This window comes from Ovis canadensis, chromosome 12, assembly GCF_042477335.2.
Source record: "Ovis canadensis isolate MfBH-ARS-UI-01 breed Bighorn chromosome 12, ARS-UI_OviCan_v2, whole genome shotgun sequence".
NCBI classification, from domain to species: Eukaryota; Metazoa; Chordata; class Mammalia; order Artiodactyla; family Bovidae; genus Ovis; species Ovis canadensis.
In genome coordinates, this window is record NC_091256.1 from 41,114,679 (window position 1) to 41,126,959 (window position 12,281).

Here is a 12,281-nt window from a genome sequence, read left to right on the forward strand (position 1 = left end):
CTTCTGAGGAGGTTTCCTAGGGATACAGGTTAGTTTTACCTGCTACAGCCTGTGGAGCCCCAGCAAAGGGGCAAGATAGGCTCCAAGTATGAGTGGGATTCTAGAGGACCGACTCTGGGGAGAGGAGGACCCTCCGAGTTTCCCCTTCTGGTTCCTCTATCCCACACAACACCGAGACCTGGGATCTTTCCCACCTGCAGGCAGCTAACACTTTCTATTTATTTTTATCATGACTCCAAAGTTTTAGTACCTGAAGGGAGCCTGAACACCAGCTGAAAATGGTGTTCGTGTGAGTACCCGAGAGAGAGGGCAACCATTCTGAGCAATGAGAAAATGCACACTTTCATTAACACTCCAGAAGGTGGGCTTTCCTGGTGGTCTGGTGGCAAAGAATCCACCTGCCAATGCAGGTGTTGTTCAGTCGCACAGTTGTGTCCAATTCTTTGCGACCCCGTGGACTGCAGCACACCAGGCTTCCTTGTTCTTCACCATCTCTTGGAGCTTGCTCAAACTCGTATCCATCGAGTGGGTGATGCCATCCAACCATCTCAACTTCTGTCATCCCCTTCTCCTCCTGCCCTCAATCTTTCCCAGCATCAGGGTCTTTTCCAAGAGTCGGCTCTTTGCATCAGGTGGCCAGGTATTACAGCTTCAGCTTCAGCATCAGTCCTTCCAATGAATATTCAGTGTTTATTTCCCTTAGGATTGACTGGTTTGCTCTCCTTATAGTACAAATGCAGGGGACATGGGTTTGTTCCCTGGTCCAGGGCAACTAAGCCCATGTGCCAAGACTACTGAAGCCCACACGCCCTAGAGTCTGTGCTCCTCAACAAGAGAAGTCACCTCAACGAGAAGCCCGCACACCAAAACCAGAGTAGCCCCCGCTCTCGGCAGCAAGAGAAAAATTTGAGCGGCAATGAAGTTCTTTGAGCATCTTTATTTGCTGACAAAGGTCCATATAGTCAAAGCAATGGTTTTTCCAGTAGTCATGCACGGATATGAAAGTTGGACCGTAAGGAAGGCTGAGTGCCAAAGAATTGATGCTTGTGAACTGTCTCTCTCTCTCTACTCACTCAGTCATGTCTGACTCTTTGTGACCCCATGGCCTATACCCTACCAGGTTCCTCCGTCCATGGGATTCTCCAGGCAAGAATACTGGAGTGGGTTGCCATTTCCTTCTCCAGAGGATCTTCCCAACCCAGGGATCAAACCCAGGTCTCCTGCACTGCAGGCAGACACTTTACCCTCTGAGCCACCAAAAGACTCTTGAGAGTCCCTTGGATTGCAAGGAGATCAAACCAGTCAATCCTAAAGAAAATTAACCCTGACTACTCACTGGAAGAACTAATGCTGAAGCTCCAATATTTTGGTCACCCGATGCGTAGAGCTGAGTCATTAGAAAAGACCCTGATGCTGGGAAAGATTGAAGGCAGGAGGAGAAGGGGACAACAGAGGATGAAATGGTTGGATGGCATCACTGACTAAACGGACACAAGTTTGAGGAAGCTCTGAGAGATGGTGATGGACAGGGAAGCCTGGCGTGCTGCAGCCCATGGGGTTGCAAAGAGTTGGACATGACTGCGCGACTGAACAACATGATGGTTACTTATAATTCTATATTGGGGAGGTTGCTTATCTCCACTTCACTTTGTTCTTTTTTTTTTTTTTTTTTTAAATCTTATTCTCTTATTTGGGACATATTTCCTTATTGCCTTATCTTAACTAATTTTCTGTTTTGTTTCTATGTGTCTGGTAGGTTGGTTACATCTCCCAGTCTTGGAGAAGTGGCCTTTTGTAGGAGACATCCTACGTGTCCCAGAAGTGCCCTCCCCTCTGGTCTCCAGACTTTATGCTGTAGGGGTGCCTCCTACATGGGCTGTGTGGCCCTTCTGTTGTAGTGGGATGACTACTGTGGGTGGTCTGGTAGGCATGGCTGCCTCCTGGTCTGGTTGGTTTCTAGGGCCTGCTTTTTGGAGGTTGCCAGGCGCTTGTGGCTGGTGCTGGGTAATGAGGTGACTGGCTGTGGAGCCCAGGGGTCCTGGGCTAGTCCTGGCCCATTGATGAATGGCATGGAGCTGGGTTCTGTTTGCAGGGCCAGGGGTCTCGGTGCTACTATTGCCTGTGGGTGGGTGAGACCGGTTCCTGACATGGCTGCTTGTGGGACCTGGGATGTCCCACTGCTGGTGTCAGCCCACTGATGAGTGGAGCTGGATCCTGAGGCAGCTCTTGAGATGCCTAAGTTTCTCAGAGCTGCTGTGGGCTTGCTGGTGGGCTGGGTTGAGGCTTGTGGGGCCCCAGGGCTAGTGCTGGCCTGCTGGTGAAGCCAGGTCTTAGGTCTCTGGCTGCAGAGTCTTGCAGGTCCTGGAGTTGCTGTGGACCTACTGGTGGGTGAGGCTGTGTCCTGCAGGCTCTGGTTGCATGGTCCTGCAGAATCTAGAGCTGGTTTTGGTGCACTACTAGGCAGGGCTGGGGCCTGGGCCCTCTGGTGGATGGGGCTGGGTCCCCTGGCAGCTGGGGGTTCAGGGGCTCCTTAGGAAACAGCCCATTGGTGGTTGGGGCTGTACCCCTGCCGCTGCCTGCTTGGCCTGAGGTAACCTAGGACTGGTGCTGACTAGCTGGTGCGCAGGGCCAGATCCAAGGCCTAATAAACTAGAGGGAAGACTCAAACCAGTGCTTGTCAGCACTTGTATCCTCTTGGTAGAACAACCCGCCCTGCCCTTCCCAAGGCTTCCATCAGCATCTATGTCCCCCGGGGGAGCTCCAGTTGCCTCTTGTCTCTCCAGGAGGTTCTCCGAGATCAGCCAGGGGATCTGACCCAGGCATATTTCCAATTACTACCTCTCCACTGGATTTTGGAGCATGTGAAATTTTGCATGAGCGCTTTAAGAGTGAGGGGCTTCCCTGATGGCTCAGATGGTAAAGAATCTGCCTGCAGTGCAGGAGACCCAGGTTCGATCCCGGGAATGGAGAAGGGAATGGCAACCCACTCCAGTATTCTTGCCTGGAGAATTCCATGGACAGAGGAGCCTGGTGGCTACAGTCCAAAGAGTCAAACACGACTGAGCGACTAACACTTTCACTTTAAGAGTGAAGTCTACATTTCCCACAGCCCTCTAACTCTCCTGAAAATAAGCCCAGCTTGGCCTTCAAAGTCAAACATTCTGGAGGCTGGTCTTCCTAGTGCAGGACTCCCAGGCCAGGGTGCCAGATGTGGGGCTCAGACCCCTCTCCTTGGCGAGAACCTCCGTAATGGTAATCATCTTCCTGTTTGTGAGTTGCCCACCTGGGGGTGGGTCTTGATTATGTTGTGTCTCTGCCCCTCCTACCCATCTTCTTGTGGTTCCCTCTTAGTTGCCAGGGATCCTTTCTGCTAATCTTTACTTCTTCCTCACCAACAGCTGCTCCGTAAATAGTTCTAATTTGGTGTGCTGACAGGAGGAGGCAAGCTCAGGACCTTCCTACTCCTCCGTGGTGGCCACGCCTCCTGGTAACCACTTCTGATGTGGCATTTATCATCAAGCAATTTTCTGCCTACCTGGAATTCTTCTTATTTTGGCTTATGCTTTTGTCCACTGTCTCAGTAATAATCACTGTTGGTACGAGGCCCTGTCCCTCACCTACTGAGGGGACAGACCAGTGCCAGGCTCTTTTCCTGGATTTTCTGCTCACTGGGTGTGAGCACACCAGTTTATTATCTTCTAGTTCAGTAGGTTAAAAGCGCAACACAGGACTTCTCTGGTGGTGCAGTGGATAAGAGTTTGCCTGCCACTGCGGGGGACAAAGGTTTGATCGCTGGACTGGGGAGATTCCATATGCTGCGGAGCAATGAACAAGAGCCACAACGAGAGCCCAGGAGCTGCAACTGCTGAGCCGGGGTGCTGCAACTGTGTGAGGCCTGCGTGCCTGGAGCCTGTGCTCCGCAACAAGAAAAGTCACTGCTATGAGAAGCCCATGCGTCGCAATGAGAGTAGCCCCCACTCAGCACAACTAGAGAAAGTCCACACAGAGAAGGTCCAGCACAACCAAAAATAAATGAAATAAACAAACGACTTTGTAAAAAGTGCAACACAGATGTCTCTGGGTTAAAAACAAGGTGTCAGGAGGGATGTTTTGCTCTCTGGAGGTTTGAGGGGAGAATATGTTTTGTTGCTTTTTCAAGCTTCTAGAGCCACTTACATTCCTTGGCTCATGGCCATCTTCAAAGTTATCCATATAGCATCCCTGACCCTGCTTCTGTTGCCATCTCTCTTTCTCTGACTTTCTCTTCTGCCCCCCTCTACACTGGGCCCATCTGGATAATGCAAGCTAATTTCCCTATATCAAGGTCGGCTGATAAGGAAACTTAATTGCCATGTAAGATAACATATTCACAGGTTCCAGAAACTGGGACAAGGATATCTCTGAAGGTCTTTCTTCTGTATACCACAAGCTCAAACTTTCATTTCTCCTGGGAAAGTGTTCTCTAAGTCCATCATTTCCTCTAAGTCATTTCCTGGGATCCAGCAAAGCTGAAGTAGATAGGTCAGCAATGAATGTAGTGCTCTTGAAGATCCTCACCAAAGCTGAGTTTGATGAGACTGTCATTGGTCTTGGGTACCCAAAACCCAACCCATCAGAGAGAGCACACTGGGAAAACCATAGAAATGAATTGTTAGAGCAGCAGATGGAATCAAATATTGATGATGTACCTTTGTGTTTCCAGGTGTGGATTTGGTCAAAAGCCAAATTTATCAATAGGAAATTCCTAATGGAGGAACTTTACCAGCGTTTTCTTGATGGAGAAGACAGCCAGGTAGCCCAGGAAGATGACCCTTTCTGGGATCCTGTCGAAGTTGTTCACCTGGGCTCCGCTCACATCTGGCTCCAGTCTCTTGCCTACTGCATGAAGTACGAGGAACAAGTGGAATTTCTGAACTGTGACGGGCTGGAAGAGGCAGTGTTGCATATCCACATAAACCCCTGCTCCCCGACAGGACAGTGGGTATCTCCGCCACCCCCTTGTCTAGTTCTGGGTCACACAGAAAACTCACAGCAAGCCTGAGTTTTCCTGGAAGGGGAGAACTTGGTGCCCTGAAGAGGTCACTCCTGAGACAAACAAATGAGCTCGTTCATTCATAATTTGGCCTCATCATGTCTGATTTTGCCAAGGCAGCCAAATCAGCTGACCGGGACTATTTAAAACCCCACATCCAGCCGTCTTTGAGCAGCTCACACTACCCTAGAGGACCAGAGGAATGAGAACACCCTGCAGAGGCAGGACTGTAGTAGGAGGAAACATGGACACGAGCTGAGATCTGGGTCGGTAGAGAAGCCAAGGGTGCCACAGAACCTTCCACCCTCCCCCGCCCTTCCTGGCGCCTGTGAGCCCTGGGACCCGCCACACACATTTGTTCTTTCCAGCGTTAGTCCTCAGCCCTGCTGACCAGGCCCAAGCGCCAGCAGCAGGAGGCTGATTTTGTAGCTCACCCTGCCTCCCTGGACAGGCTCTGTTAATTTCTTTGTTCCTTTTCTCAAGGAAGGAACGGTGGTATCTTTGTTTCCTTATGTGGCCCCATTCTGAGCTGTTATCTGATCTTTGTGCTAACTCCACTGTATAGACTTTACTGTCCCCTCGGGTTGTCTCTGGGGCTTCCCTGCTGGCTCAGATAGTAAAGAATCCACCTGCAGTGCAGGAGACATGGGTTCAACCCCTGGGTCAAGAAGACCCCCTGGAGAAGGGAATGGCAACCCACTCCAGTATTCTTGCCTGGAGAATTCTGTGGACAGAGGAGCCTGGCGGGCTACAGTCCACAGGGTCACAAGGAGTCGGACACCACTGAGATACTTAACATACACACAGAGGTTGTCTCCCTATTTCTTCTCTCTGGCCAAAGGCAGTTGAGAGAGTTTTTACGAAAGCTCACACCTCTTACCAATTCTAAGAGGCCAGCAGGAGGCCTGGTCTGATGGCAGTGTCCTCGGGGGCTAGCTGATGCAAACTTTTTGTCTTTCTGAAGAAGAAACAGTCAACAAATGAGCAACAAAACTGCCAAGTCTTGTGACTAAAAGACTAAGATGACCAGTGCCTCGCTGTCTTTATTGAACTCTAAGGAATTTCCTGGGCATTTTGCTACCCCAGGCTCCTAGGCTGCCTGATGGTTGTATTTCTCACTCTGAATTAGTAAAGTGGCATTATAGTTTACAGGTTTCAATCTCTGTGAGCTCAGTTGATGTGAGAGAAGTACCCTGTTGGAAAGCTGTCCAAACTGGTTTCTGAGCCTGTGGGCCTGGAGTTGACTCTGGACTGTGAAGGGTTCACAAGGAGAACGACACCTGGAGAGGCCGCCTGTGGCCAGCCAGCTGGCTTTCCCTAGGTGGCAGCCCCTCCGCCCACTGGGGAACCTGCCTAAATCTTCAGTAGCAGTCTGGCATCCACACCTGGGCGCATATATAGCAAGAAGCTGTTATATTCCTGTCTCCTCTTTGAGAAAGTCCATGACTTTCTTGAAGTACAAGAGCAGAGTGGGCTCTTGTGATATGTCTCTTCAATGAATGAATTCTACAGCTGGTAATACCCATCCTTCCTTCAGAGAATTTGGCTGTCTCTCAGGGCTTCCCTGGCGGCTCAGATTGGAAAGAATCCACCTGCAGTGATGCAGGAGACCCGGCTTCGATTCCTGGGTCAGGATCCCTGGAGAAGGGAATGGCTACTCACTCCAATACTCTTGCCTGGAGAATTCCATGGACAGAGGAGCCTGCCCGGCTGCAGTCCATGGGGCACAGAGAGTCCACCATGACTGAGTGACTGACACACATGGGTGTCTACAGAATCTTCACTGACATCAGTCTCACTTGCTTGGGCCCAGGTTAACCTGTGATCAATGTTTACCTCTTTTGTTTACAGAGCACGTGGTGAGGAAGATGTGGTTACTGACCCAGTGGACCTGCTGGGCAAGAGGATGGATTTCCAGATTCGCCTTGTGCAGTGCCTTGGCACCAAGTGGCTAAAGGAAGATGCGGAGAGGGGTGTTCAGATGGGGTACCAGCCTGTCCCCCGAGCTGCTGAACGTGAACCACCCAGCCTGTGTGCCCTGGTGGGAGGGAGCCTTTCCTCAAGTTTTAAGAATGAGTTGATTGTGACATTTGCTTAAGTTTTTCTGCTTGTTCAACTCCCAAATGACTATTTCCTCTTTCTGCTTAACAGAGGGAGAAGTTACATGTCCCTCCCGGTCACTGTGTACAGGTCAACATGTACTGATTCTTCTAAGTAATTGAAGCCAAGAGTCAGGAATTTTAATCATCAGAAAGAGCATCTAGTAAACCTGTGTTATCAAAGTAGGATGATTGGGTTTATTTTCTTTTTTCAGTTGGAAACAAAAGGACTGTGTGTGACTATATGATAGAGGCACCAAATATGCTTAAACTAATTGGGCTAAAAGGATACTAAAAAATGAAACAATAAAGAAGGGAGATTTTGAAGGACAAAAAACAAACCACAGTGGAAAATTAATAACTTTAGATTATCTAAGTAGAAAGTATCACAATCCTTTTCTCTTTTTGTTAGACTTTTAATAAGTATCATCTATGTAATGATGATATCTATGTTGAATAGCTGAGATGTTGGGAGTGGCAATCAGGAGAATCAATTATAGGTCATCTTTTATCAACTAAATGGCAACCCACTCCAGTGTTTTTGCCTGCAAAAGTCCATTGACAGCAGAGCCTGGCAGGCTGCAATCCATGGGGTTGCAGAATTGGTCACAACTGAGCATGCACGCCTTATCAACTCAACAAAGCAGGCTACAACTCTTTGGCTTATCTGATACTTTTCTTTAGAAATGTATCCCTTATGGTTTTGAGTTATGTTTTCTGTTCTTTTCTCAGGTACAGAATTTATGATCTTCCAAACACCTTATATACCAAGCCTGTATGGAAAATTGTGAATCCCCAAATTGACGAGACTGTCCAATTTACAACCTTAAATGCTTCTCAGGAGTTTCTGAATTATTTACAGACAAATGCTCTCATTGTTGATTTATGGGGTCTTCAAGGTACCATGCTTATCTCCCCTTTTGCATGGTGCATTCCTCCATCAGATATCATGTTGTATATCTTAGGGCTACAGAGGGAGGTGGTCAGGGTCTTGACAGCAGTGGCCAAGAGCTGTCTTCTCCTGAGCCTCTGGGTTTCAGTCCACAGTTGATTACGTGGTTTAAACCTCCTCACACAACACTGCGAGTGGAGGATGAGACATTCCTTTCCTTGATGGTATCTCCCTCACACTACAGAAGGCTGTGCTGAACTGAGCTGCTCTCGGCTGGACCTCATGGTTGCAGGTGAAGGCCACATCCTGGTGGACACGAAGAAAATTTCCACTGTGATGGATATAGGTCAGGTGTGTTTATTGGAGTCACATTAAAAATAGATGTCGCAGATGACTAAAAAAAAACAAAACTCAGATAATAGTTGCTTGGGGATCATCAATGTTCCCTCCCATTAAAAAGCCTCTTTCTTGATTTACTCCTGTGTATCTTAAGGGTCTTAAATCTTGGTTACCACCATCCCCTCACTGCACCCCGTCCAGTTTTCATAAGATAAGAACAGCGGCCAGTCTCAAAGGGCATGCAAATAATGCGCACAAGACTAACCCAACTTGTTTCCGTAGTCAAACCAGATACCAGAGCTTTATCTGAAGCTGCTCAAGTTAGAACAGGAGACGGAACTGCTCAGAAACATAAACAGAATCCTCAGAGAGGAAAATGTGCTTCTTAAAGAATCTATTGAGAGAACCAGTTCTAGTCAACAAGGTGAGAGGCCACTCAAATCTTGTTTAGACTTTCTCTAAACTCCTACATTTGTGATGTATATTTTCTAAGAAATGAGCTTTTAAATGAGTTAATATCTTGTTTCAGTTTTTTTAAAAAAGAAGAACATTTTTTTCTTGTAAGATTTCTTTGGATGGGTCCCAACTGGTACCTGATAAATGATGATGTAGTACAATGCCACCAAGATAATTAAATATATAAATATGTGGATAAGTAGTTGTTGGTCAATCACTTAGTCATGTCCAACTCTTTGAGACCCAGTGGACTACAGCATGCCAGGCTTCCCTGTCCTTCACAACTCCCAGAGTTTGCTCAAATTCATGTCCATTGAGTTGTGATGTCATCCGAGCATCTCATCCTCTGCCACCCACTTCTCCTCCTGCCCTCAGTCTTTCCCAGGATCAGAGTCTTTTCCAATGAGTCAGCTCTTCACATCAGGTGGACAAAGTACTGGGGCTTCAGCTTCAGCATTAGCCCTCCCAATGAATATTCAGGGTTGATTTCCTTTAGGATTGACTGGTTTGAGATGAACAAATAAACGTTCTCTTATCTTCCACCTTCAGCACATCAGCCTTCCAGTACCCGAAAGATCACTTGGATGACAGCACAAGGGCCAGCAGCCAGAGAGATTAATCAAATGTGCACCACCCAGCAAGCCAGCTATGACAGAGAATTTGCCAGAGCTCTTAAGGTGTTCTACCAAAGCATGAATGTGGCCAGAGGGCAGTTTCTCAAACTGCGACATTATAAACCTCCTGTGAGTACCCAGCACCCACGGAGCCAAAGGATTATCTTTCCATCAAATGTAGCTCTTGGCTAGAACGGCATTTCTGGAGAGGGGTGGGTGTGTGCTGCTGAAGAGCAGGCCAAGGCCGGGAACACTGAGTCTGCTGCTTTCCGGCTCCTGCCCATCTCTGCTCCCATTTTCCACTTTCGTGTACATCTGGTTGGTTCATCTGTGGCCCCTGCAGGATTGAGATTCCTGCACTTTACAACATATAGAATGTCCCAGAAGTGCATGTTTGCTTTATTGTTATAAAACCAAAGAAATATAATTCATCACACTAAGATATTATAGGAGAAAAATCATGGTTACTTCAATAGATACCGAAAAAGCATATGATAAAATTCAGCATCCTCCCACGATAAAAACTCTTAGCAAACTAGGAACAAAACGGACATTTCTTAATCTGATAAAGGCAGTCTTAAACACACAGGAAGCATAATCTTAATGGTAAATCATAGATGTCAGCTATCTTCACTTTTTTTTTTTGACATTGTACTTTAGGTTCTAGCCAGTGTAGCAAGGCCAGAAATAAAAGGTATAAAGATTGGAAAGGGGGATAAAAAGTAATAGTCATAATAGCAAACATTTATATAACACTTGGGGGCTTCCCAGGTGGCACTAATGGTAGAGAACCCGCCTACCAAGGCAGGTTAGATGTAAGAGACACGGGTTCCATCCTGGGGCAGGAAGATACCCTGGAGAAGGGAATGGCTACCCACTCCAGTATCTTGCCTGGGAAATCCCATGGACAGAGGAAACTTGAGGACTATAGTCCAGCGGGTTGCAGAGTTGGACACCACTTGGCAACTAAAAACAACATAATACTTACTAAGTGTTTTTATATTTATTGAGTTCTCACAACCACCAGATGGGTGTGTATATGTGTTAGTCACTCACTTATGTCCAACTCTTTGGGACCTCATGGACTGTAGTCCACCAGGCTCTTCTGTCTATGAAACTCTCCAGGCAAGAATACTGGAGTGGGTTGCCAATCCCTTCTCCAGGGGACCTTCCCGACACAGGGATTGAACCCAGGTCTCCTGCATTGGCAGGCAGATTCTTTAGCACTGAGTCACCAGGGAAGCCCATAAATCAGTATAAAAACTTTAAAAATTGTTGCCATTTATCTAATAAAAGTCAAAGATTCACCTTCCCATAAGCCTGCAATTCATCTCCTCTTCTCCACAGAGTAAACTGGTTCTGCAGAGAACTGCGCCCTCACGCCCTAAGGTAGAGGTTCTCAAAGTGTGATTCTCACACTGTCAGCAGCTGCAGCATTATCTGGAATCTTGTTAGAAATGCAAATTCCAGGGTCTCCTCCCAGACCTGCTGAGCCAGAATTTCTGGGTGTGAGGCCCAGTCAATTGTGCTTTAATGAGCCCTCTAGATTATTATCGGAGAAGGCAATGGCACCCCACTCCAGTACTCTTGCCTGGAAAATCCCATGGACAGAGGAGCCTGGTAGGCTGCAGTCCATGGGGTCAATAAGAGTTGGACACGACTGAGCGACTTCACTTTCACTTTTCACTTTCACGCATTGGAGAAGGAAATGGCACCCCGCTCCAGTGTTCTTGCCTGGAGAATCCCAGGGACAGTGGAGCATGATGAGCTGCCATCTATGGGGTCGCACAGTCGGACACGACTGAAGCGACTTAGCAGCAGCAGCAGCAGCAGCTAGATTATTCTGCCTTCGACTCAAGTTTGAACCACCTCTCTTGGTATGCTATGTATGTAATGAATTAATTTTTCTCCTACCTATCTGGAATGGTCCTTGTTATAAACCATTCCTGAGAGAACTGGGAAGACAGTCATTCAAGTCATTTTCTGTTCTGTGGTTCAGATGGTGGGCCAGGTGAAAAATCCTGTAGAAACCCACGCATATATGCATAAGATGGTATTTTAACCATTTTCCGTTATAGCTCCCCAAATAGAAACATCCTAATGCACGTCCACAGAAGATAAGTAAATTACGGCACAAGTGGCCAGAAAACAGGCAAAATATAGGGCTGTTTAGGGCTGCATTCTAGGTGGCAAGAAAATGATGATCGACTTAGGTTAGTGGTTGCTTCTGGGGGTGGGGAAATGGGTATGACCAGGAAGAAATCAAGAGACAGAGTGTTTTCTTGAGCAGACGTGTTTAATTTGTACCCATGCATACATTTGGGGCACTCTTTTGGATGTATCAGTTCAGTTCAGTTCAGTTGCTCAGTCATGTCTGACTCTTTGCAACCCCATAGACTGCAGCACTCCAGGCTTCCCTGTCCATCACCAACTCCTGGAGCTTGCTCAAACTCATGTCCATCGAGTCAGTGATGCCATCCAATCATCTTATCCTCTATCATCCCCTTCTCCTGCCTTCAATCTTTCCCAGCATCAGGGTCTTTCCCAGTGAGTCAGTTCTTCCCATCAGGTGGCCAAAGGATTGAAGCTGAAGCTTCAACATCAGTCTTGCCAATGAATAGTCAGGACTGATTTCCTTCAGGATTTATTGGTTGGATCTCCTTGCAATCCAAGGGACTCTCAAGAGTCTTCTCCAACACCACAGTTCAAAAGCATCAATTCTTCAGCGCTCAGCTCACAATAAAGAAAGAAAGAAAAACTACTGTGGTGAAAGACACTAAAAATAAAGTAAAAAATAAGCCACAACCTGGGAGAATCTATTTGTATTGTTGTTGTTTAGTCACTCAGTC

At 47.3% G+C, this 12,281-nt stretch overlaps 1 protein-coding gene across 1 annotated transcript in view; it reads left to right on the top strand.

The window, feature by feature from the left end:
• The window catches only part of LOC138415818 (kinesin-like protein KIF28P), a 69,864-nt gene that overhangs the window by 52,993 nt on the left and 4,590 nt on the right, over positions 1-12,281 (top strand). The window contains exons 16-21 of the mRNA XM_069544371.1: positions 4,703-4,977; positions 6,884-7,018; positions 7,864-8,030; positions 8,268-8,374; positions 8,645-8,786; positions 9,368-9,561. Coding sequence (XP_069400472.1) covers positions 4,703-4,977; positions 6,884-7,018; positions 7,864-8,030; positions 8,268-8,374; positions 8,645-8,786; positions 9,368-9,561 — 1,020 coding nt within the window. The remainder of the gene's footprint in view (positions 1-4,702; positions 4,978-6,883; positions 7,019-7,863; positions 8,031-8,267; positions 8,375-8,644; positions 8,787-9,367; positions 9,562-12,281) is intronic.